This window comes from Rhinoderma darwinii, chromosome 7 (assembly GCF_050947455.1).
Source record: "Rhinoderma darwinii isolate aRhiDar2 chromosome 7, aRhiDar2.hap1, whole genome shotgun sequence".
Classification (NCBI taxonomy): domain Eukaryota; kingdom Metazoa; phylum Chordata; class Amphibia; order Anura; family Rhinodermatidae; genus Rhinoderma; species Rhinoderma darwinii.
The window spans coordinates 138,428,636-138,456,523 of NC_134693.1; the positions used below are offsets into that span (position 1 = coordinate 138,428,636).

Genomic DNA, 27,888 nt, shown 5'->3' on the forward strand with positions numbered 1-27,888 from the left:
TGGAAAAGGACATAAAGAAGGTCAATATTATATCCTGGAAACTTTTTTTGTGATCCATTGTCAACTCTGGTATTACAGTTATTTTAGTGAACATCCCTAGTAATCAAGTGTTTTTTTTCATCCCTGGTGTCCCAGTGGTTTAGTGTCGGTCCCTGGTGTCCCAGTGGTTTAGTGTCGGTCCCTGGTGTCCCAGTGGTTTAGTGTCGGTCCCTGGTGTCCCAGTGGTTTAGTGTCCATCCCTGGTGTCCCAGTGGTTTAGTGTCCATCCCTAGTGTCCCAGTGGTTTATTGTCCATCCCTGTGGATTAGTGTCCATCCCTGGTGTCCCAGTGGTTTAGTGTTCACCCCTGGTGTCCCAGTGGTTTAGTGTTCACCCCTAGTGTCCCAGTGGTTTAGTGTCCACCCCTAGTGTCCCAGTGGTTTAGTGTCCATCCCTGGTGTCCCAGTGGTTTAGTGTCCATCCCTGGTGTCCCAGTGGTTTATTGTCCATCCCTGTGGATTAGTGTCCATCCCTGGTGTCCCAGTGGTTTAGTGTTCATCCCTGGTGTCCCAGTGGTTTAGTGTCCATCCCTGTTGTCCCAGTGGTTTAGTGTCCATCCCTGGTGTCCCAGTGGTTTAGTGTTCATCCCTGGTGTCCCAGTGGTTTAGTGTCCATCCCTGTTGTCCCAGTGGTTTAGTGTCCATCCCTGGTGTCCCAGTGGTTTAGTGTCCATCCCTGTGGTTTAGTGTCCATCCCTGGTGTCCCGGTGGTTTAGTGTCCATCCCTGGTATCCCAGTGGTTTAGTGTCCATCCCTGTGGATTAGTGTCCATCCCTGGTGTCCCAGTGGTTTAGTGTCCATCAATGGTGTCCCAGTGGTTTAGTGTCTATCCCTGGTGTCCCAGTGGTTTAGTGTCTATCCCTGATGTCCCAGTGGTTTAGTGTCCATCCCTGATGTCCCAGTGGTTTAGTGTCCATCCCTGGTGTCCCAGTGGTTTAGTGTCCATCCCTGGTGTCCCAGTGGTTTATTGTCCATCCCTGTGGATTAGTGTCCATCCCTGGTGTCCCAGTGGTTTAGTGTTCACCCCTGGTGTCCCAGTGATTTAGTGTTCACCCCTAGTGTCCCAGTGGTTTAGTGTCCATCCCTGGTGTCCCAGTGGTTTAGTGTCCATCCCTGTTGTCCCAGTGGTTTAGTGTCCATCCCTGGTGTCCCAGTGGTTTAGTGTCCATCCCTGTTGATTAGTGTCCATCCCTGGTGTCCCGGTGGTTTAGTGTCCATCCCTGGTATCCCAGTGGTTTAGTGTCCATCCCTGTGGATTAGTGTCCATCCCTGGTGTCCCAGTGGTTTAGTGTCCATCCCTGGTGTCCCAGTGGTTTAGTGTCCATCCCTGGTGTCCCAGTGGTTTAGTGTCCATCCCTGTGGATTAGTGTCCATCCTTGGTGTCCCAGTGGTTTAGTGTCCATCCCTGGTGTCCCAGTGGTTTAGTGTCTATCCCTGATGTCCCAGTGGTTTAGTGTCCATCCCTGGTGTCCCAGTGGTTTATTGTCCATCCCTGTGGATTAGTGTCCATCCCTGGTGTCCCAGTGGTTTAGTGTTCACCCCTGGTGTCCCAGTGGTTTAGTGTCCATCCCTGGTGTCCCAGTGGTTTAGTGTCCATCCCTGTTGTCCCAGTGGTTTAGTGTCCATCCCTGGTGTCCCAGTGATTTAGTGTCCATCCCTGTGGATTAGTGTCCATACCTGGTGTCCCGGTGGTTTAGTGTCCATCCCTGGTATCCCAGTGGTTTAGTGTCCATCCCTGTGGATTAGTGTCCATCCCTGGTGTCCCAGTGGTTTAGTGTCCATCCCTGGTGTCCCAGTGGTTTAGTGTCCATCCCTGGTGCCCCAGTGGTTTAGTGTCCATCCCTGGTGTCCCAGTGGTTTAGTGTCCATCCCTGGTGTCCCAGTGGTTTAGTGTCCATCCCTGTGGATTAGTGTCCATCCCTGGTGTCCCAGTGGTTTAGTGTCCATCCTTGGTGTCCCAGTGGTTTAGTGTCCATCCCTGGTGTCCCAGTGGTTTAGTGGTGATCGCTGGTGGCCTTGTAGTTTAGTTGCCATCCCTTATAATCAGTGGCTTAATCATCAATGGGCCACGGGGCCAAGAAGTTTCATCTTTCCTAACTTCCTGCATCCAGAGCGAAAAAGGACAGAGCTGCTGTAAACTGACAAATGTTCTCCATGATTCTTGCCCGATTACTTGCTCAGGGCAGCAGCTGTATTGGTCTCTGGGTTTGAGGTGACGGACCTGACATTTAGGGTACAGGCCCGTGGTGTAACCCTTTGACTCTACATCTTCCCACCTTCCCTGCATCATTGCTCCGGCCTGATATACTGGTGGTGACAGCGCAGCGGAGCAGGACCACTCTACATTAGGAGTTTTGGCTGTTTCCTTCACATTCATATCTCACATAGTTCCACTTCTGGCAAAGAACCAAATGCTCATAGGGAAAATGTTCTGTAGAAGGGACTAAGCATTCCAGCGAGTAGAGAAATGTTCTGGAAAGTGATGTGCAGGGGAAGAGGTCAGGACAAGGTGCAAACAGAAGTCACTCCAGTAATCCCTGATTCCAAGGAACACATTGTATCCAGCGGAGGTCAGAATCCAACACAGATCATAGACTGGATATAGTGAGTGTGAGGCGCAGAGGAAGGAGAAAGAACTATCTATCTATCTATCTATCTATCTATCTATCTATCTATCTATCTATCTATCTATCTATCTATCTATCTATCTATCTCATATCTATCTATCTATCTATCTATCTATCTATCTATCTATCTATCTATCTATCTATCTATCTATCTATCTATCTATCTATCTATCTATCTATCTATCTATCTATCTATCTATCTATCTATCTATCTAATCTATCTCATATTTCTCTTGTTTTCCTTTGCACGTGTTTTTCTGTATCTTCCACACAGGCCCCTCCCCTCTTTCAGTATAACCCCGCCCTCGTCGTCAGTCCCGCCCCCGGCAGAGCAGTGTGTGCGGAGGAGCCGGTGATTTTCCACCATGAGTCGCGCGCTATCATCAGTTCCTCTCTGGATCCCGGAGCCTCCGTCCAGTGATTACTGAGCAGCTACCGGGAGCAGACGGGACCATACGGGAGTGCTGCCTCTGACCCTGGAGCTGGAGGACGGAAACCCCCAGGTGAGTGTGAGACCTGCTAGTGATGCTGCGGCTGTCTGCTGTTCCTCTACATATAATACTCTCATCATCCAGCATACAAGACCTATTGTACATATACTGTGCTCCTCATCCAGCATATAGGACCTACTGTACATATACTGCACTCATCATCCAGCATATAGGACCTACTGTATATATACACTGCACTCCTCATCCAGCATATAGGACCTACTGTACATATACTACACATCATCCAGCATATAGGACCTACTGTATATATACTGCACTCCTCATCCAGCATATAGGACCTACTGTATATATACTGCACTCCTCATCCAGCATATAGGACCTACTGTATATATACTGCACTCCTCATCCAGCATATAGGACCTACTGTACATATACTGCACTCCTCATCCAGCATATAGTACCTACTGTATATATACTGCACTCCTCATCCAGCATATAGGACCTACTGTATATATACTGCACTCCTCATCCAGCATATAGGACCTACTGTACATATACTGCACTCCTCATCCAGCATATAGTACCTACTGTATATATACTGCACTCCTCATCCAGCATATAGGACCTACTGTATATATACTGCACTCCTCATCCAGCATATAGGACCTACTGTACATATACTGCACTCATCATCCAGCATATAGGACCTACTGTACATATACTGCACTCCTCATCCAGCATATAGTACCTACTGTATATATACTGCACTCCTCATCCAGCATATAGGACCTACTGTATATATACTGCACTCCTCATCCAGCATATAGGACCTACTGTACATATACTGCGCTCATCATCCAGCATATAGGACCTACTGTATATATACTGCGCTCATCATCCAGCATATAGGACCTACTGTATATATACTGCACTCCTCATCCAGCATATAGGACCTACTGTACATATACTGCACTCCTCATCCAGCATATAGGACCTACTGTACATATACTGCACTCCTCATCCAGCATATAGGACCTACTGTACATATACTACACTCCTCATCCAGCATATAGGACCTACTGTACATATACTGCACTCCTCATCCAGCATATAGGACCTACTGTATATATACTGCACTCCTCATCCAGCATATAGGACCTACTGTATATATACTGCGCTCATCATCCAGCATATAGGACCTACTGTATATATACTCCTCATCCAGCATATAGGACCTACTGTACATATACTGCACTCCTCATCCAGCATATAGGACCTACTGTATATATACTGCACTCCTCATCCAGCATATAGGACCTGCTGTATATATACTGCACTCCTCATCCAGCATATAGGACCTACTGTACATATACTGCACTCCTCATTCAGCATATAGGACCTACTGTACATATACTACACTCCTCATCCAGCATATAGGACCTACTGTATATATACTGCACTACTCATCCAGCATATAGGACCTACTGTATATATACTGCACTCCTCATCCAGCATATAGGACCTACTGTATATATACTGCGCTCATCATCCAGCATATAGGACCTACTGTATATATACTGCACTCCTCATCCAGCATATAGGACCTACTGTACATATACTGCACTCCTCATCCAGCATATAGGACCTACTGTATATATACTGCGCTCATCATCCAGCATATAGGACCTACTGTATATATACTGCACTCCTCATCCAGCATATAGGACCTACTGTACATATACTGCACTCCTCATCCAGCATATAGGACCTACTGTATATATACTGCACTCCTCATCCAGCATATAGGACCTACTGTACATATACTGCACTCCTCATCCAGCATATAGGACATACTGTATATGTACTGCACTCCTCATCCAGCATATAGGACCTACTGTATATATACTACACATCATCCAGCATATAGGACCTACTGTATATATACTGCACTCATCATCCAGCATATAGGACCTACTGTATATATACTGCACTCATCATCCATCATATTGGACCTACTGTACATATACTGCACTCGTCATCCAGCATATAGGACCTACTGTACATATACTACACATCATCCAGCATATAGGACCTACTGTATATATACTACTCATCATCCATCATATAGGACCTACTGTATATATACTGCACTCCTCATCCAGCATATAGGACCTGCTGTACATATACTGCACTCATCATCCAGCATATAGGACCTACTGTACATATACTGCACTCATCCAGCATATAGGACCTACTGTATATACACTGCACTCCTCATACAGCATATAGGACCTACTGTATATATACTACACATCATCCAGCATATAGGACCTACTGTATATATACTGCACTCCTCATCCAGCATATAGGACCTACTGTATATATACTACACATCATCCAGCATATAGGACCTACTGTATATATACTGCACCTATCATCCAGCATATAGGACCTACTGTATATATACTGCACTCATCATCCAGCATATAGGACCTACTGTATATATACTGCACTCATCATCCAGCATATAGGACCTACTGTATATATACTGCACTCATCATCCAGCATATAGGACCTACTGCATATATACTGCACTCATCATCCAGCATACAAGATCTACTGTGTATATATACTGCACTCATCATCCATCATATAGGACCTACTGTACATATACTGCACTCATCATCCAGCATATAGGACCTACTGTGTATATACTGCACTCATCATCCAGCATATAGGACCTACTGTATATATACTGCACTCATCATCCAGCATATAGGACCTACTGCACTCCTCACCATTTAGTATACAAGACCTACTGCGCTCATCATCCAGCATATAGGACCTATTGTACATATACTACACTCATCATCCAGCATACAAGACCTACTGCACTCATCATCCAGCATATAGGACCTATTGTACATATACTACACATCATATAGCATGCAAGACCTACTGCACTCATCATCCGGCATATAGGACCTACTGCACTCCTCACCATTTAGTATGCAAGACCTACTGCGCTCATCATCCAGCATATAGGACCTATTGTACATATACTACACATATAGCATGCAAGACCTACTGCACTCATCATCTGGCATATAGGACCTAATTTATAAATACTACACATCGTTTAGCAAACCAGACCTACTGCAGTTCTGTCATACAGCACCTGCTGAACGTATTCTGCACTCCTCATCCGGGTCACTTAAAGGCACCCAGTGTGCTGTATACAGTTATACCTGCCCTCATCTATACAGAAAAGTGGCGGAAAATGGTTTCAATTAGTCACCTATGAAAATGCCTGTTTTCTGGGCCTCAATATAGCGTCATTGCTCCAGTGTGTGTCTATCTATCTATCTATCTATCTATCTATCTATCTATCTATCTATCTATCTATCTATCTATCTCTCATGTTGTGGAAACCCGATAACAGAGAGAACCTGCTGTACTCCTATATCTGCATCACACACAGTTCCAGTCATAGATAACATGATGACCCCTGCACTCCTGGCAGATACAGGTGTCATCTATTCAGTGATTGCAGTCCTCTCACTTGTCCTGTCCTCTGAATACTATTACAATATACTATAATGTTTAGTGGTATCCCATGTAATAATATAATAGGGTAAAATAATGATATAACGTATAGTGAGATATGTAATGTATATTATATAATGTGTAATAATGTTACATAGTAATATAATATATGTGTAATAAAATAAGGTGACCCTATTATAAAATATAATTTGTGTAATACAATGTAAGGGTATGTTCACACGTAGTCAACAAAAACGTCTGAAAATCCAGAGCTGTTTTCAAGGGAAAACAGACCCTGCTTTTCAGACGTTTTTTTACCAACTTGCATTTTTCGCGGTGTTTTCACGCCGTTTTCGCAGCGTTTTTTACGTCCGTTTTTGGAGCTGTTTTCATTGGAGTCTATGAGAAAACAGCTCCAAAAACGTCCAAAGAAGTGTCCTGCATATAATGTATATAAGTGTCCTGCATATAATGTATATAAGTGTCCTGCACTTCTTTTGACGAGGCTGTATTTTTACGCGTCGTCGTTTGACAGCTGTCAAACGACGACGCGTAAATGACAGGTCGTCTGCACAGTACGTCGGTAAACCCATTCAAATGAATGGGCAGATGTTTGCCGACGTATTGTAGCCCTATTTTCAGACGTAAAACGAGGCATAATACGCCTCGTTTACGTCTGAAATTTGGCCGTGTGAACATACCCTAACTGTGATACAATGTGTGTGTGTGTGTGTGTGTATATATATGGTGTAACAATATAATGTAACATGGTGATATAATATATAATGGGTGTAATAATATAATGTAACATGGTGATATAATATATAATAGGTGTAATAATATAATGTAACATGGTGATATATAATATATAATAGGTGTAATAATATAATGTAACATGGGGATATAATATATAATAGGTGTAATAATATAATGTAACGTGGTGATCTAATATTGTGTATAAGTTTCACTCCCAGCGCCCGACCCCCTGTAGCTGTTACTCAACTGACATAATCTCATTAGAAGGTGGTCGCAGGTTTGGCAGCTGTGGGTCCCAGAAGCTGAAGAACTACTAGTCTTAGATTGCTGAACATCTCTGACGCTGCTAATTTCTGCTGGGATTTGTAGTTCCACATCAGTGGTAACACTGCTGGTCTATGAATAGTGCAGGTGATTGTATCTATCCTTATGTGCTTATAAGATCTTGCCCAGGAGATGCCCCCGGAGAGCTGGCGCTGTACATAGTGATATTACACAGCGGCAGGTCTCATTGGTAGTTACCTTACAGCTTCACTCTTGCCTGATAGTTTTCAGTTTAGAACAGTTAAAGATTCAGATATAGCAGAGCTAAGCGTGTCACTTGGCACTACATATCAGTAGGTTTACCCACACTGACAATACTGCCCCAACATATTCCGCTCTGTTACAATAAAGTCTCAAGTTATGTCCGCTTCCCTCTTCATTATTAAGGTATCATAGTCCTCATACCAGGATTCCACGGTCAGCTTTTCAATTGTAATAGTACAGATGTAGCAGAGCTGGATCTGTCATTGAAGCCTTTAGGCTGCATTATTTGTGGTAAGATGCAGTAAGTCTACCGACAGTCCTACGTAAAACCACGTCCTATATGTCAAACGCCGCTCTACTACATCTGCGTACGTTTTTCAGAAGCAGAGTTGGGTACTAATCACTTTTGTGTTATAAATACTCAGATATAGTGTCCGCATCTGTTCTTTGTCCTTTATATAGGCAGCATCAGCAGCGATATTGTAACGGTAGTTAAATGTATCTTCGTAGCTATTATACCGATGTAGCAGAACTGAGTTAGTCTTGTGGCACAACCCATTGTGGCAGGGCAGTATTTTACCTGTGGTTTTACATTGCACTGCCAATAGAGGTTAGTTTGGACTTGTAATGCCTGTACATGTGGGGGACACAACCAGATCCATAGAAGAGCCCGGAGAAAAGGACGGGGCACCTACTTGTGTAAGAAATAGCTGGAACATATTAGGGCCGCTGTACAGCAAGCAGCAGGGGCCAAACAAAAGTTCATTAGATCATTTTGAAGAATTTCATTATAAATACCCGAGTGTTTCTATAAATGACGATTTCGGCTCTGCTACATATATTAGCAGTGACGTTGTAGAGTGTGTGTGTGTGTGTGTGTGTGTGTGTGTGTGTACACATATTGTTTTGGGTACCGGTCACCTCTATTCCATTCATTGCAGGGACATTCAGTGAGAACTGTCTCTGCTTTTTGCAATGAGCTTACAACTGCCACACACTGGATCCTAAATCCCTGCACTCTCGCCGTATAGCCGCTGCCTTCTGCACAGGTTCAGTTTGCTATGAAGCGCCACGCTATGTACGATAATACTGTCACTCGTCTAGTAGGGTGACCGAACTACCCATCGGCCGTGATATTGAGCGCAGGAAGAGATGCTTTTTACGTTAACTGGGCACTGCTAAGTTTTCTTAGAACTGCCTCTTTAAGAAAAACATGGCTGCCGTTCATTGTACCACCGTGTGTGAACATAGACACAGGGTAGAGGTTCCAAGCAGTGGAGGAGCGGAAAACTGTCTGGCCACCATTTTTTTTGCATGTTCTCAGGTTTGAGCCTGGGGCTGTGTGATGGCTAAAAGTCGTATGCGAATTGCGTGAAAATCTGTGCGCACAGTAAGTACCAAGTACTAATGGTAAAGACGGCAAATTTCCAACTATATTGAACATGTTGCAAGGTTGGTTGAGATTTTGTTTTCCCATTGAGAATAATTGGAGCGACCGTGATCCGCCATGTAGCCCCATGTGTGCCATGGTGGACCAATCAGAACCAGGTCAGCCAGTTGGATGTTTGTCTAATCTTTTGTAAATGCGCCAAATTCAAATACGTCCATGCAAAATTCCTGTGAACTTGGCGCAGGTGTAATAAAAAGACAAAATTTACACCGAGGCCTATCGGCTGTAAGGGCTTGTTCACACGCAGTGTTTTCAGGCGTAATTCGGGCGTTTTACGCCTCGAATTACGCCTGAAAAAGCGGCTCCAATACGCCTACAAACATCTGCCCATTGCTTGCAATGGGAATTACGATGTTCTGTTCCCACGAGGTGTCATTTTACGCGTCACTGTCAAAATACGGCGCGTAAAATGACGGCTCGTCAAAAGCAGTGCAGGACACTTCTTGGGGCATTTTTGGAGGCGTTTCTCGTTGACTCCAAAAACGGCCGTAACAAACACGAGTTGTTAAAAAAAAAAGTCTGAAAATCAGGAGCCGTGTTCGCCTGAAAACAGCTCCGTATTTTCAGACGTTTTTGCTCACTGCTTGTGAACATGCCCTAAAGGTGCGATGAAAGTGAGTGGATCCCTTAGGCTTCACACAGACATATTTTTTATGCCCCATAATACGCCTAGAAACCGCTGAGGTAAATTAGGCATTTCTGAGGCGTAAAATTACGCTTCGTATGCACTACCCAGCTTTTGTCCATTGAAAACATTGTGAAGCGGTTTGCAGGCGTTTTCAAGACGTATTTCGGAGTGTAATGTAACCGTTTTGAGCTGTGAAATACGCCTGAAAAACTTAGTGTGAACACGTTCGTCATTCCTCATCGCAGAAGATTTCAGACATAGAGCCTTGTAGGGGAGGGATGAAAACCGCTATAATGGCTGCGCCGCGTGCCACAGATTCGTCTTCAGTCATCGGCTGCTTTACATTTTTACTGTTCTGTTTATAGCTCTATGTTTCGGCGACAGCAGGTACGACCCGTGCAACTGTTGTCATGGAAACCGCCGTTCTCTCCCACTCATTTTGAATCATGGCTCCCACACACAAAACTGTTTATTCCATCGCTGGAACGGATGAAACTAATTACAACCAAAATCACGCATTTCCGGTTTTATCTCTCTGAACTTTATTCATTGTAAAATTTTAAAGTTCTGCTGTTTTCTAATAGACTTTGTATTTCAATTCTTCTCCAGTTCCAAAATCTCTACTTGCTGTCAGTGAATAGGAATATTCCTTTATTAGAAACTGTTATAGACCTAATACTTCTCACAGCTGAGGGTTTGCTTCAATTGGATCCAGTGTAGACCATCCCCCAATAGCTCACAAAGAATTGTCTAGACTGGATGCAATTGTAGAAAACCCTCAGATGTGGAGGCATTAGGTCAGGATTAGTTTTCAGACTGGATATAAACACAAATGGTCCCATTCACTGACAGCAAGCATAGGTTTTTAAAATGGTGAATAATTAATACTAAGTATATTAGAAGGTGGCAAAACCTTGATGATTAAGCTTTATTTACATGAAACCAGAAAAGCCTATGTGGAATTCTAAAGTACATGGCCCCTTTAAATGAAGTTCCGCCATTCATCGCTGTCATCGTATTTTACCACAAGCGGCCACTTCCCCCAACATGGTTTTGTTTCTGTCCAAATAAAAAAATAAAATAAGTTATCGGCTGATTTATATTGAAAGAGGAAGTGGTTTTTATTTCACTGCTTTGCGTTCGGCTCGTCTCTGTATGCCAAACTGGAAATTTCCATTTGATGTTAGAATGAACGCTCATTGTTATTGATTATAATCATTCGCACCTAATAAGTGAGTTCTGGAGACAATGGTCGATCCTTAGGGACGTGCTCGGCCCTTTATCATTGATCAAATGAAAAATAAAGCGGTGGCCATTGGAGTTTACAGGTTACACTATGCCCATAGCAACCAATCAGATTAAAGCTCTTATTTTACCAGAGCAGGTTAGAAGATGAAAAGAGTGATCTGATTGGTTAATGCATTAGGCCCATTGTATGCTTCTGTTAATGATGATGAAGCGCATGATTACCATGGCAACCAATCAGATCCCAGCTGTAATATTCCCAGTGCAGGTAGAAAAATGAAAGGAGTGATTTGATTGGTTTGATACATGAGATCTTATCGCCCTGAAATTGAATGATTATTTGGCAATTCACTAATTTATTTTGGTAGAGAACGGGCAGAAATGTTAGTGTTACCACACATAGCGGCCCACTCACAGTAACTTTATATGTAACGTGCCGCAACCAATTTTTCTAAATTTGTGTGGTATTATATGACTTATTGTTGTGTCGCTGCGTTTTGAGGCAATTTCTAAAAGATGCAGTGAACGGTAATGGGAGTTTGCGGCCACTCAAATCAATATGAGGCCATGTAATCCATAGCTGGGCTGAGTCCACCGTTTTTATTTAGCATCTCTCCGCTCTGGCTAATGGAAGGTGGTCCTGAGAGGGACATCCATCTATGATGTCAGTATGCCCTAATAGGGACAACCAGTCTCATCACAACCTCAGGCTACTGCTCTGGACTCCTCCATGCTTTATAGTGCAGCTCTGCTCCATTAGGGCACAGCTATAATCAGTTAAGACAGTTCACCTTTTCAGGTTGTAACATTGAGGGTATGTTCACCCGGCTTATTTTCGGCTGTTTTTCGGGCCGTAAACGGCCGAAAAACGTCCGACAAATTGGAAGCAGAACGCTTCCAAGCATCTGCCCATTGATTTCAATGGAAAAAAACGGCGTTCTGTTGCGATGGGGTGTTTTTTGAAAAATTGACTACAGAAAAACAGCTCCAAAAACGGCTGAAAATCAGGAGCGGTTTTCCCTTGAAAACAGCGCCATATTTTTAGACGTTTTTTTAGCCGAACTATTATTGCCATGTGATTCGGCACTTGTCCTGAGAGCGACGCTTTAGACGCAGGCAGGATTATAATGTTTCGGCGACTTCATTTTTATTGCGGCCAGATAAGGGATGAATGAAATCAAACCAGAAGTTGAAACAGAAACGGCTTCGAAGGGACGTTACTCTGAATATTTCTCTATTCGGCTGTGATTGTGTTTTTGGAAAAGATTTTTGCCATGATTTTTTTTCCAATCAGTGGGGCTGCCGGGATGGCTCGTCACCACCGCTCCGCACTCGCATCCTTTTTTGTGTCGTTCTGCAGCTGCGAAAGAGGAAGTCGATGAAACGGTGAAATCCTGGTTTTTATCTGATTGCCTTGTGACCTGCTGTCATATAGTGAATAGATAATAACAATATAATCTTTACCTGAGAATTACCCCCCTGCTCACCAAAGCGCTTATACATCCAAGACCGTTGACCTTTATGGGGGGCAGATGTTTCTCGGCGGTCTGTTATACCCCACTAGGGAGCAGGCCCACGCCATTATCTCACCAATAGAGAAGAAACTACCCCCAGCGCTGTGCCCAGACGTCGGCGCCCCATAGAGATCAATAACGTTTGCGATGGGCCATTTCTTCCCTAATGGTTTTTTACCCCTTGGGGTCAGTTCCATGGCCCTTTTCCAATCCACTGTCAGCCATCTTCTTCTCTGGGCTACCTGTGTCCAGAAGTGGTGGTAAGGCAGATCAATACACTTACCAGCCTCTCACTACAAGGCCTTGTTCACACAGTGCAGATTTGCTACCGATTTTTGCATGTATTTTTTTAAGCCAAACCCTAAAACGGAACCCAAAGAGAAGCAATATATAAATGAAGGCGTTCTAGGTCTACTCGGCTGGCTTTGGCTTAAAAGATGCCTGCAAAATCAGCAGCAAATCTGCACTGTGTGAACAAGGACCAATAACGAGCAATCCTCTAGAGTCTCACAGGAACTTGGAGATCCGTCGCCATCTTCCCCTGGCTTCGTCACCTGTTGCTAAGCGAGGCCTGAACAATTTCGGCAAGCAGCGGAAGCGAATCCGAGGGATGTTCTAATGTATAATTATAATAGAAGCTTTTCTTAGATTTTCTCTTTAAACAGCTGGGCCTACCACCTAACCGCCAGTGATGCCAAATCCGCCAGTAATGCCATGTCCGCCAGTTCGGACTCCTGCACACGACCGTAGTGGTGTGCACGGCCCGTGGTTTGCGGCTCGGGCGGCCGTGGAGTGTCATCCGCAGGCCGCACGCAAATCACGGGCCGTATACATTCATTTCAATGAGTCAGGACCGCAAAATGTGTCCGTAATAAGACATGTCCGGGCTACCAGGCAATGCACGGACCGTTTGTGTCCATGGGGCCTTGTATCACGCTGTGTAGGATCTATACATCCTAAAAGTCAGTGTAAAATGGAAAATATTCCATCGTTGCACATCTGCTCCGCCCACGAATACGGCACTTATATACTGGGACCCCTGTGGCCCCAGCAAGCGTAGTTGCCCATTTATAGCTTCAGGCTCCATGTACACGACTCTATTTTCATCCATCTGTAAATACTGTCCGTAAATACAGATCCGTAGTCATCCGCAACTTATCCGCATATGCGGAACGATATCTGCAAATACGTTCTGTAGTGAATCTGTATATACGGATCAGCAAAAAAAAATAAAAAATGACGTGCAACATCTGCAAACCTGCCGTCGCCTAGCAACGCTTCCGTAATTGCGGACGGCTACGGGTGCACATCCGTAGTAGTCTGTAATTATAGGATCTCCCATAGACTTCTATAGGGAGTCCGTGCCGTAATTACGACAAGGATATGACATGTTCTATATTTTACGGATCATTTCTACTGAACGGACACCCACCCGTAAAAATACGGAAATGTGTCCGTAGCCCATAGAAATGAATGGGTCCGTAATTACGGATGAAAAATACGGCCGTGTGCGTGGGGCCTCAAGGTCTGCAAACCAGGATATTATCTTCTCCTATCTTTCGTATTGTAACATTTGTATCCGTAATCAAATCTACGGGCTGCGTTCTAAACATTTTGGCAGATAAAGGGTTAATGACGGGCAGATCCTATAACGCTTCCCTCACCGCCACTTGTGGTTGTTATAATTAAGGAACGTTTCTTTACGTCGCTGTCGGGTTTATTTGTGTTTTGCAGAAACATCAATACAGGATAATTGTGTCTCGCGGGATCTGAAGATACAGGTGCGACGCCGCCTCACACGGAACGCTCAGCGATTAAGGCGAGGGCTACACGGCGACTTTGGCTGCAAAACAAATTGCTCGGCCAAAGATCGCTTTGTCGCGCTGACGGCATCGCAGGTAATGAAAGTCAATGTGGCAGCTTTTCCGCCCGCGAGTTACCGCAATACCAAAGTCGCAAAAAGTCCAGCGACTTTGACGTTCTTTACCTGTGATGCCGGCAGCGGGACACCGCCATCTTTAGTCGTGCGATTTTCGTCGTGGCCATAGTCGCTGTTCAGCCCTAGCCTAGGGGTATGTTCACATGGCTTATTTTCGGACCGAAAAATCGGAAACAGAACGCCTCCAAACATCTGCCCATTGATTTCAATGGGAAAAACGGCGTTATGTTCTGACAGGGCGTTTTTTTACGCGCCCGTTTTGAAAAACGGGCGCGTAAAAAAAACGCCCGCAGAAAAGAAGTGCGTGTCACTTCTTGAGCCGTTTTTGGAGCCGTTTTTCATTGACTCAATGAAGAAACGGCTCCCAAAACCGCCGTAAAAACCGCGAGTTTGATTAAAAAACGGCTGAAAATCAGGAGCTGTTTTCCCTTAAAAACAGCTCCATATTTTCAGACGTTTTTATTAAGCGTGTGAACAGAGCCTCAAAGTGAACGCTGCAATAAAATCTGAGCAATCTGGCTGTGATTGGTGGAAATCGATCAGCGCCGCTCCTGCTTAAAATTGTCCCCTTTAAGATGGTCGTTGTCATGTGGAAGGTAAATTATCGTCCCTGTGAGCCAAACACATCCGCAGCACAAACCTCTCAACTCTACTCCATAGTTTGCTACAATGTGTCAGCGCAGGTAGAATGTATACGTCTGTAGTCCACACTATGCAGCACTCTCTATAGGAGCTGCCAAGAGGAGCGGAGGAGGGGAACCGACAACCAACATGAGCGCAATTCTGCCTCACAAAAGGGGTTGTCACTTTTAAAGTCCGGTTGGGACAAAGTGAGCGGGCGCTGCTGATTCCCCTACATAGTGGCAGAGGAAGGGTTAATGTTAGTAGGAAAGTAAAAATCCCTCTCCCTGTGGCATTATATGGGCATTGAGGGCACGGACTCCTTGAGTCACCATGTCACGCACGGAGGGTGAGTCACAGATCAGCAGATGTTGTCCCTGCGCCAGGCGCTTTTGGACAGCAAAAAAAATAAGTTTACAAAGTGAATAACTGATAAGACATGGGGGGGGGGGGGGTCAGGCATAGAGGGTCCTGGATCACATCATCTGTAATATTGGGGGGGGGGGGGTCGGGCATTGAGGGTCCTGGATCACATCATCTGTACTATTGGGTTGAGGGTTTGTCATGGCAGAATTCGGGCTGTCCGGCTCCTCATTCTCTCCTGCTTTTTTCAATAGAAACTTTCTGTTGTCTCTGATGGTCAGACTTCGCCCTCATGCCACGTTATATGGCGGCTGCATCACCGTGGCGTTGTGTAGACCCATTGGCACATGTGTAATTATAATGTAATGAAGTATCTCCCCTTGTCGCCCGTATTACTTGTCGTTTGGGTTGGCAGGGGCAGCTCAGGGTGTTGCTGCGTCCTTTCAGACCCTCCTGGCATCATTCATTCAATGTGCCCAAATGATTAGGAAGGTTTGTATCTGACGTGCTGGTTGTTCTGGCATCTTCCTCGACAGTAATAGGCCACAGTTTCCAGTAACATCTGTAGCTTGTCTGAGATAATTCCACGTATGCTCAGGTCCTTGAACCAGTTTATTTCCTATACTCGACATCCAGAGCTGCATTCACAATTCTGCTGGTTTCTTGTTACCAGGGAGCAGTGCATTGTGGGATCTCGGATAACTACACAATTAGCACTGGGTCATTAGGTCTTCTATCTGACAGCAAAGTTGACATAAGGTACGATTTGTTTCCATTTTGAATGCAGCTCCGTGTGTGACTGGAGTATAAGACATGATATTGCTGAAAATGAGCACAAAATAAGTCATTGCTTACTTAGTCAGACTTTTTGGGTAATGATGCTAGTGGTGCGGGTTAAGGGGGTTTTACACTGGGCGATTATCGGGCAGATGAGTGTTCATATAGCGCTCGTTGCCGAAAATTACCCTGTGTAAACGGGAGCGATCAGCAGATGAACGAGCAAACACTCAATCATCTGCTGATCATTTAAAAAAAATAAAAAAAAGTAAAATATAAATTTTGGCAGCACATCTTGGTGTGTAAACAGGGAGAGGCGCTGCCGACATGATGATAATGGATGGGGACGAGCGATCGGAGTAACGGGCGATCATACCCATCCATAGCTCCGTGTGACAGGAGCAAACGGGCGCCGATCAATGATGTCTCGGTGCACCGGCCAAAATCGGGCGATGTTATAGGGGCATTACTGTACAGTCAGACCTCATAGTGACTTTGCTTTGTTCACGTCTCAGTTTTTGTCGCCTCTTATCTCTTATCAGGTACGAAGATGTCCAACAAGGAAAAGCTGCCGTATTTGAAGGACTTTCACAAGGACATTCTGAAGCCCTTCCCGGGCAAGAGTCCAGGGACGCGTCCTGAGGATGAGGCGGACGGGAAGCCCCCGCAGAGGGAGAAGTGGGCCAGTAAGATCGACTTTCTGCTTTCAGTGGCTGGAGGTTTTATCGGTCTCGGCAATGTTTGGAGATTCCCGTACCTCTGCTATAAGAACGGCGGAGGTGAGACGGCGCGTCCTCCGCAGATATCACAACCATGGACTTGTTACAATGTGTATGGAAGTGCCGTCAGATTGGAGTCAAGGACAGGAGAGATATTTGGCTATTGCTGTGTTTAGCTCACGGAGCGTTCCCTACACTGATCTATTGTAAAATGATGCAGCTGTGTGAGCAGGATTATTTCAGAATACGTTTTGAGCCTCTGAATGTTCTCATTCGCTGACATCAAGCAGAGGTCTTGACAATGATGAGGAGTTGAAACACAAAGTATGTTAGAAAGTTGGATACGTTTTCAAAATACAAAGGGGTATTCCGATTTTCGTAAATAAATGTTCTTTGTATAATGAAAAGTTACACAACGATCTCTGTCATTCAGTAGGAGACGTCACAGTTGACTTCACATGTGGTGGAGCACGGGCGCTTGGCTTGAGCTGTGCCCTGTATGTCCGTTCTTGTGCTCAGTTGCCTGTGGAAAGAAGTACAGAGCTTGTGTCCTCATGTCAACACCTCCTGGCTCTGTGCTTTGGCAGTTTAGTGTTCTCATAGGGACGCTAGGTCTATTAGCAGAATAAATCTCAGGAATGTTTCTTCTTGGTTGTTTGGTCGTCCGCTCACTACAGTCCGATCTTCCAGTTTTGGAGGAGTTAAATAAGACGTCTCATTTTTCTGCTTTACTTTATTTTCCAGGTGCCTTTTTAATCCCATATTTCATCTTCCTGTTTGGGGGCGGTTTACCTGTGTTCTTCCTGGAGGTTGTTTTGGGACAGTTTACATCTGAGGGTGGAATCACCTGCTGGGAGAAGATCTGTCCAATCTTCACAGGTAAGAACACCTTGTACCGCAGCAATAGCAGCCATTGTCCTGCTCCTCACCCCCCACAACGTGACCGCAACATAAAGCTCGTAATCACAAAAGCTTAAAGCGTACAAAAAAATAGAGGGAAGGTCCTTGTCCGAGAGCCTGGGATTATATAAAAATAACACGCTGACACTTGGGGTACAGGATAATGACACACACTTGGGGTACAGGATAATGATACACTGACACTTGGGGTGCAGGATAATGATACACTGGCACTTGGGGTACAGGATAATGACACACTGACACTTGGAGTACAGGATAATGAGACACTAACACTTGGGGTACAGGATAATGACACTGACACTTTGGGTACAGGATAATGATACACTGAAACTTGGGGTACAGGATAATGACACTGACACTTGGGGTACAGGATAATGATACACTGACACTTGGGGTGCAGGATAATGATACACTGACACTTGGGGTACAGGATAATGAGACACTGACACTTGGGGTACGGGACAATGATACACTGACACTTGGGGTACGGGACAATGATACACTGACACTTGGGGTACAGGATAATGACACACTGACACTTGGGGTACAGGATAATGACACACTGACACTTGGGGTACAGGATAATGATACACTGACACTTGGGGTACAGGATAATGAGACACTGACACTTGGGGTACGGGACAATGATACACTGACACTTGGGGTACGGGACAATGATACACTGACACTTGGGGTACAGGATAATGACACACTGACACTTGGGGTACAGGATAATGACACACTGACACTTGGGGTACAGGATAATGATACACTGACACTTGGGGTACAGGATAATGATACACTGACACTTGGGGTACAGGATAATGATACACTGACACTTGGGGTACAGGATAATGATACGCTGACTCTTGGGGTACAGGATAATGACACACTGACACTTGGGGTACAGGATAATGATACACTGACACTTGGGGTACAGGATAATGACACACTGACACTTGGGGTACAGGATAATGACACACTGACACTTGGGGTACAGGATAATGATACACTGACACTTGGGGTACAGGATAATGATACACTGACACTTGGGGTACAGGATAATGATACACTGACACTTGGGGTACAGGACAATGAGACGTTGACACTTGGGGCTTGTCACATGGTGGTGATTGTTGGAACTTTCATCTACGGAGTTATTTCTCTTTGTACATTGGGATTGCAGAATAATGTGATTTGGCAGCCGTTACCATAGTGATGTGAGAGGTGGCAGGATAAATACTCGGCGGCTGGGAGTAGTAGTGGGTGTCGCTTCATATGAATCCTGTAAGATTACAGCGCCAGGGCCGGTGCCAGGGCTGGCAGTTATTCTGAGCCCGTCCTTTGTGTTCCTGATGCTGCACAGACGAGGCCTCGGTACAGGAATGATGTGATGACAATGCTCAGAGGCAGGAGCTTTATAAAGGGGAGTAAAACAATCCGGGATCATATATAAAAATATACGAAAGAGGAACCGGCTCCAAATGAGAGGAATAAAGGCAGAAGAAAGGAAAATAGAGGCGCCATACTGTGTGTGTGTGTGTGTGTGTGTGTGTGTGTGTGTGTGTGTGTGTGTGTGTGTGTGCGCGCATTACTGTGTGTGTGTGTATTACTGTGTGTGTATTACTGTGTGTGTGTGTGTATTACTGTGTGTGTGTATTACTGTGTGTGTCGGTACAATACCTCTGTGTACGCTGTGTGCTGTACTTGTGCCCGCATTACTGCCCTGTGACTCCTCTGCTTCTTGCCCGGCTGACTTTTGGGTGCCCTGTCGGAATTTGCCATTGTGAGGAGTAACAATAGTGTGTTATGCTGCGGGATACATGGAGTGCCGTCGCTTTGTGCGCAGTGATCGGTGCCGGGGGGGGGGGCTTCACGCGCTGCTGCTGCGTACAGACCTGGAGCCGGGTATCTTCATGTTGTTCTGTATTTACAGCCGGTTATACGTTTATTCATCGTGGTCTCCGATGCTCTTTGTGTTTCCTTCGCTCCAGGGATCGGTTACGCCTCCATCGTCATCGTGTCTCTCCTCAACGTCTATTACATTGTTATCCTGGCCTGGGGGGTTTATTACTTGTTCCAGTCCTTCCAAAGTCAGCTGCCGTGGGCCCTGTGCCACCAGCCATGGAACACCCAGACCTGCGTGGAAGACACAATCCGGAAGAACACGACCATGTGGTTGTCGCTGAACTCCACAAACTTCACCTCCCCGGTGACCGAGTTCTGGGAGTGAGTATTTGCGCTGTGGTCTCGATGCCCGTACGCCGGGCAGTATACCCCCATTCCACTCAGCGTTTTGGGATGCTGGTCGTTAAAGGGCCAGACACTACAATATATCTGCAACGATCAGGAGGATTCTCCCGGCAAAAATGGTTCTGATCGGTGCAAATATCTTGTAAGATTGTAGTAATTAACCAGTATCATCCTAGACCAGAACCTAAACTAATCCTCGTAGAGCCATGAACAGAAGCTTAATAATCGTATCCTGAAAAATCCTGCAACTCTGTAATATTCTTTGTTTCAATTCCTCAATATTTTCAATATGTTCGCTTGCTACCAGTGAATGGAAACTTTCACGTTTAGAGGTCTGAAACCCGCCCTGTGTTCTCTCCAGTGATGAGCCATGCTCTAGTGTCAGCTGGAAATGATCAGATAAGTTTTTGGCTTTTTCCATTCACTGACAGCAAGGAGAAATCTGGAAAATGGAGAGGGATTGAAATACGAAGCTTATTAATAAATTGCAGCGTTTTACATTGATTGTGTCGGCTTTATACATATTGATTAGGTGAGATTTTTCAATGGGTTCCCACCTGTCGCTACTGTGCCCATATAAGCCTCCTGTGCGCCCCCTTCTGGCAAGCAATGAATGTGCCTACACACAGGAGCCGGTTCTCCCTGATGTCACATTGCTCCATCTCTTCTATGATCCTTCATTTTTAAGAGTAACTAAACTTTCGCAAAACTTTTGTTATGTAAGCGAGACCTATCAGAAGTTTTGATCGGTGGGGGATCGGGAATTGAGAGCCCCACCAATCGGTGAAGTGATGGGTCAGAATCGCTCCGATAAAAGCTCTGCATCGTCTCCTGTGCTGGGCTCTCATTAGTCTAGACGTTCAATGTCCGTCTTTAGCATGACGCGGAGCGCTGATCGCAGCTGAAGGTGCGGGACGTTTGCCTGAGCACTTCTGCCCCTTTGTTTCACTGATCGGTGGAGATCTCAGCACCCGGACCCCCACCGATCAAATCTTCTGATATGTCTCAAAAATTTAGCGAACGTTCAGTTACTCTGTAAACCTGGCTATAAAAAGTCACTCCGCTTTCCTAGAGCTCTGAATGGCAAATCTACCTAGTTCTACAGTGATCGGCAGCTGGGGCAGAGTAACTAGACAACCTTAGAAAGCCGGGTGACCGCCTATGGAAGCTCCAAGACCCATTGGTGGCCGTATTTTTTTGCACTCGGCTTTCCCAGTAACTGATATAACTAAGAGACGGCTGGATAGAGTTTGTCAGATGACGAAGACCCGGTGACTTATATTTGCAGATGAATTGTTTTATTCCAGGTGTAAAACATGAGCCGGTGCCCGGGGGAGATATTGACTGGTGCGTGGATTGTGCCAAAGGTTTCACTTCACAAACTTATTATAAAACTTTATTTCTTTATAGCTTTGTAGATGAATACAGGGAAATACCTTCTAATCTGGCATCCGATAATCCAGAATGTCTAATAATATGTAAGGGCAGAAAAACCGGAAGCCCAAAATAAAATGTCCGCTTTATCTACGACCATCCAATAATCCAGAATCTGTTACTCCAGAACAATTTGGGTCCCATTGATGCTGGATTAACAGAATTTTACTTCTAGAAATAATTACAGTTAACACTCGACCCCCCCCCCCCTGCACCAAATTATGGGCCACTCAGTTAGGTTGCCCATACACATTAGAGGAAAGTCGGATAAAACCCACTGATTACAGGACCGGAAAACGCCATAGTTTGTATGGGGGTCTTCTGACATCAGGGGCCGGGGATAGGGAGGATCAGGGATGTTGGGTTACTACATGCCTGATCCCTTGTTCTCGCAGGAGATAAGCTGATGCCAGAGGTGTCTGCCAGCGGCTTATTCCCCTCTCCCCATTGAATACACAAGCGGCGCGTTCAGCTGAGCCGGGTGTGCGTGCGTTTATGGGGGAGTCGGGAGGAGCAGCTGTCGGATATTGTAAGTATATGGGCAGCTTTACTGTAAACATTGTATACAGCGCCCCTCAGCTGACTTGTCATATCAGTACCCCCCCCCCCTCGTGTATATTCATCTAGTGATACAGAAGCTTCACTTGTCCGAACGGTTAATTATTAACTGCAACGTTTGACCTGCCCCATCTTGGCTTTGGCAAACAGTGTAAGTGCCGGCTTGGCACCCGATACATCCAAACATGCCGTATCTCTCGTCTCACGCCAAGTAGGTCCAATGTGACCGTTCAGATAGGAGATTCCGAGAATAAAAATTTTTTGCCTCCTGAAACAAAGATACAAAAATCTCAATCTGCTGTAACGTAATGAAAGGGCAATTCCTGCGGGAGCTCTAATGGCGGCCATATTGGTTGTCACCCAGCTTTCCTGGAAGCAGATACAATTGGGAAATGGCAGATTTGTCTAGTAATGAATCAACAAGGGGACAGGGATGGATCAAGGTCTAACTATTCAGATCTGCCGTTCAGGAGGCTGGGAAAGCTTGGTGACGACTACTATGCGACCTGTAATCTGTCATATTGGTTGTCACCCAGCTTTCCCAGAAACTGATATAAGTAAACAATGGCAAATCTGACAAGCAGGGGATTTATTAATGAATGAGTAAGCAGATTCACCATTCAGGAGCTTAGATCAGATTGGTGACCGCTTGAACCCATATTGGTTGTCACCCAGCTTTCCCAGATACAGATATGATCAGAACATGGAAAATCTGCCTAGAGGAGGAAGTATCAATAAATCACTAGGCAGGTTTGACATTCAGGAGTCTAGGACAGACTAGTGACAATTCCTGTGGGAGCTGCGATGAAACCCATATTAGTTGTCACCCACCATCTATGAGGTTCACATATTTTAGATCGCTGTGAGTCGTACGGACGTCACGCTCTGTGTTACACGATATATTGTATTTATTCGGATATTAATAGGCGCCGGGCGCCATCTGCTCTTTCCGACAGCGGCGTCTTGCTGTCCGGGAAGTTGGAAAATAAATACTTTAGATCTAAAATAGACACTACAGCTTTGAAGTTCTAATCCATCTTGTTCTGCTGCAGCTTTGAAAGGGTTGGAGTTTCTAAAGTAAATTATCACCTCAACCGAATGGGGGAGACGTATCCGGATTGGCACAAGAGGGAAATGGAGGATGTGCCCATAGCAACCAATCAGATTCCAGCTCTTATTGTGCTGCAGTGCTTTGGAAAATGAAAGCAGTGACCTGATTCGCTGCTATGGGCAACCAATCAGATCTCAGTCCACAACTTGCACTGGAAAAACTAAATGTGGGTTGCGGTTGGTTGCTATGGGCTACAGTTGGTTGCTATGGGCTACAGTTGGTTGCTATGGGTGACTCTGGTTGTCTGGGCAGGTTTAATACATGGGGTGCAGGCAGTTTGGGACATTTTCCTACAAAACATTTCTCTGGTGGAGCCTTTTTTAACCACTTAATTACTGGGTATTTTTGGGCCTTAAAGCAAAGCTCCTGCGCCTGATATGGAACAAGATGGCACTGCTCCCCGTATCTGGAATTGGGTTTCTCCTTCTGGAGGCTTTTTTCATGTTTGATCAGGTCTCTGTGAGTAGTTCCGTTATCACTGACCGCTGGGACCCCAACCTGTTTATAGACGGAGCCCCCCAATGTTTACAGCTAAAAGTAATTGAAAAAGGCCACAATAAGATCAGCAGATTTTCTGCTTGCTGATGGTTTCCATGTTACAACACAAAGGTAAATAAGAAATATGACACGGGTGCTGAATGCCGCTGTTGTTCGCAGGCTCGGAGTACGGTACATGTACCGGGACATCGGGTTCCAGTTTTTGTTTATTTCACAGATGGCTCTCAGGACCTGCAGATGTTCAGGAAATGAGGGTCGGACTAGATGAGGTCACTGCCGGCCTCTCACGAGCTGCTCTGTGACCTCGCTGGAATGTGTTTGTCTGTGGTTGGTTAGAAGACTCGCACTCCGCAGGGAAAACATAAAAATGAAAGGAGCATAATTGAACTCCACAAAGGTTGCACCCAGCTTTCCGGACTCCTGAATGGCAAATATCTTGTAATGGGTTCAGGAGATGTATTACTGCATGACCAGTGAGATTTGACATTCAGGACTCTTGGAAAGTTGGGTGACCATCAATATAACCATCACCACGGCTCCCACGGAGGTTGTTGCCAGACTTAGACCAGCGAATCTGCTGTATCACTGCATGACTACAGATTTTCCTTTCAGAAGTCTGGTAAAGTTGCATGACATTAGTTGCCGTATAATATCAGATGATTTAGAGATGTTGGTCCTCGGTCCGAATCCTTTCCTCCCGCACTCCATATAACATTGGAGATTAGATTGTGAGCTCCTGGGTCCAGGTACTGATGTGAACGATAACGTGGATTTTATGCTGGAAATACGAGGGTCCGGCTGAATACTTTTTCTGCGTTGCGATGTTTGCAGCGTGCCCGTCTCGTGGTGCGGGAGGGTCGACTCTGCCAGATATTTGTCGGGGGAACGTCCTGCCAAAGCGAAGCTGCAAAATCAAAGCCAAACACGGCGATTACTGGTCAGACCTGCGGAGGTAACGAGGGTCGAAAGTCATTTGGCCCAGGTTTACTAAGTCTGGCGATTCAGAAGTCATCAATTTTCTACTCTGAAGCGTACAGCTTTAAATAAATTCCCCCTTAGGCCCCATGCGTACAAACGTATTTTCCATCCATCCGTAAATACGGATCCGTAGTCATCCGTAAATCATACGCATATACGGAACGGTGTCCGTAAATATGGTCCGTATTGCATCCATATTTACGGATCGATAAAAAACATGGAAGAATCTTGGCTAATCTTCTGGCGTCTCATAGCAACGCTTCCGTAATTACGGAAGCGCCCATAGACTTCTGTGGGGAGTCCGTGCCGTAATTACGGACAAAAAAAAAAGACATGTCCTAGATTTGGCGGGGGCTTTCCATGGCCCGGACACCTTCCCACAAATATACGGGAAGGTGTCCATGGTCAATAGAAGTGAATTGGTGCGCAATTACGGACAAACTCTAAGGTCGTGCGTACAGATGGTTGCCGTACAGTGACCCCTACTGTCCAGGTCTGGTACTGCATGTCACTGTGGCTTAGCCAGATATACACCAAGTCGTTTGTGACCCTTCTGATTTTAGGGGCATTGCAGTTGTTCTGCAGAACATTGTGGGGGTCCTCAGCTTGGGTTTTCCCAATGCCCCTTGGGTAAAAGTGAGATAAACAAGTTCTTTGCCCTCCTATAAAGGGATGGTGGTTTGTACTGATGACGTGAACGAGCACAAGGAAGGGCCCTAGTTAGATTTTTGCGATGGGGTCGCCTCTATCTTTTTTTATATGTTTGTGTAATTAAACTCATGAGTCCGAGATCAAACGGGACAGTACGAGCGATTAAGTGTAGGGAGGAGTGTTTGCTATTCAGGGTCTGTGGAAAGCTGTGTGACCACCCCAGACTTGGACATATAATATAGTACAAGTTTTTATTTTATTTTAGGGGGAGATTTTCTTGAACCCCTAGAAATGACTGTTTTATTTTGTAAATTGTGATTTATTATATAGATTTTGTTTTTTAGGAATAAAGTTCTTAGCTTATCAAAGGGAATTGATGACGTCGGCGCGGTGAAGTGGGACCTGGCGCTGTGTCTCCTCCTCACTTGGGTCGTCTGTTTTTTCTGTATTTGGAAAGGCGTCCGCTCCACCGGGAAGGTAAGGGAACCCCTTGTGGTCTGTTCTCCAGGGAGGTTTATATAGAGGAGCACCCCCCCCCCTGACAATTTCATCTGCACCTTGGCGGCCAAATCACGCCACGCCTGAAAACTGTCGGCCATCAGGAGAATGGCGGCCGGGCGTTATCTAAGTTTGGCGCTCGTGCCTGTGAAATATGTCTATAAATACTGCAGCCATCTTTATAAATGTGCCCACAATTCTATAGGGGGAGGGGGACCTTCTCGTCTGCCGCTGTGACCGCTAGTGAAGGCGCTGTTTTATATTCCCCCACTAGGTGGTGTATATTACAGCCACGTTTCCGTTCATTATGCTTCTTGTGTTACTGATCCGCGGGGTCACCCTTCCCGGAGCGGCAGAAGGGATTAAGTTCTACCTTTACCCAGACATTGAACGCTTAGCAGACCCTCAGGTGAGTGCGCCATTATTATCTTTCATTATTATCCAGAGAGATGCATATAGTTCGGCCGTGTTCGCACGCCCGGAAGGGAGATATCGCTGATACAGAGTTTGTCTCCCATGCTACAAGGAGAATCTCAAGGTCACGTGTATCCGGTGGAGACTTCCTCCACGAGTGTTTCATATTTCCACAGTTGCTCCTTAGCAATCCTCACCAGCACCGATTCACACGCTTAACAAAACACGGCTGAAAATACGGAGCGGTTTTCAAGGGAACGCAGCTCCTGATTTTCCGAAGTTTTTTTAATCAAACGCGCGTTTTTCGTGGCATTTTTTATGGCCGTTTTTGGAGGCGTTCTTCTATTGAGTCAATGAAAAACGGCTCAAGAAGTGACATGCACTTCTTTTTACGCGCCGTTATTCGTAAATGAGGCGTAAAAAAAAGCCCCGTCGGAACAGAACGCCAATTTCCCATTGAAATCAAAAGGCAGATGTTTGGAGGCGTTCTGCTTCAGATTTTTCAGCCGTTTTTCGGGACGTTTACTGCTGAAAATAGCGCGTGTGAACATACCCTTATTGTTCATTGTCTTACTATTTTCGCATAGAAAACAACGGTGCAAAAGGTGACCGCTCAGGAGTCCACGTTGGTGATGGTTGCTAGGGCACAACCGTGAAGGAAATCTCCGGTCCCTCTGCACGTATACGTTAGAGAATTGTATTCACATCTATCCTATAATACACGTATCGTTTATGAGCAGCAGAAACAGGAAATTGTGCGGTTTCCTTGCCGGTTTTTGGGCTGGTGTCGGTGCAGCGATATTCTGTCTCCTCTTAAAGGACAAGTGACGCACAGGAAAGTTTCATTCAATAATGAATTGTTCCTGCCACGGCAATGAATTTACCTGAATTCTATGCAGATGACGAACCCCTAATGCCGACCTCTTGTAGGGGTCAGTCATGTGTCACCATGGAAGTTCCCCTTTAAGGGCTGACGGGGGAAGTCATATTATCTGACGGTTCTTGCTTATAGAGTGAGCGATTTTGATAAGAGAATCGCTGTATTTGCAGTCCCCTATTATAGTATGTAATATACAGCTCAGTGGAGGTGCAGCTAAGGGCACACTTTTTTGGAGATCTCCATTAAAGCCCCTTTAGGCGAAGTTCACACAGGGCGGACACGCTGCTTAAAAGCACACCGCATATTCACCCCGGGCACAGCAGGGAATTCCGGACGAAACATTGGAATGTCCACTGCAGAAAACTTTACGTAAAAAAACAAAACGTTTGATACTTATGTAGTCATGGTGACGCATCCCTCTGCCGGCCTCCTGGGATGATGTTTCATCCCATGTGACCGCTGCAGCCTGTGATTGGCTGCAGCGGTCAC

The 27,888-nt window shown here is 45.4% G+C and overlaps 1 protein-coding gene across 1 annotated transcript in view; it reads left to right on the forward strand.

Annotated features, from left to right (window-relative positions):
* The first annotated feature begins 2,971 nt into the window (after positions 1–2,971).
* SLC6A6 (solute carrier family 6 member 6) overlaps positions 2,972–27,888 on the forward strand; it is a 32,651-nt gene continuing 7,734 nt past the window's right edge. Inside the window, exons 1-6 of the mRNA XM_075831830.1 lie at positions 2,972–3,168; positions 17,027–17,263; positions 17,948–18,082; positions 20,119–20,353; positions 25,952–26,084; positions 26,380–26,514. Coding sequence (XP_075687945.1) covers positions 17,035–17,263; positions 17,948–18,082; positions 20,119–20,353; positions 25,952–26,084; positions 26,380–26,514 — 867 coding nt within the window. The 5' untranslated portion in view covers positions 2,972–3,168; positions 17,027–17,034. The remainder of the gene's footprint in view (positions 3,169–17,026; positions 17,264–17,947; positions 18,083–20,118; positions 20,354–25,951; positions 26,085–26,379; positions 26,515–27,888) is intronic.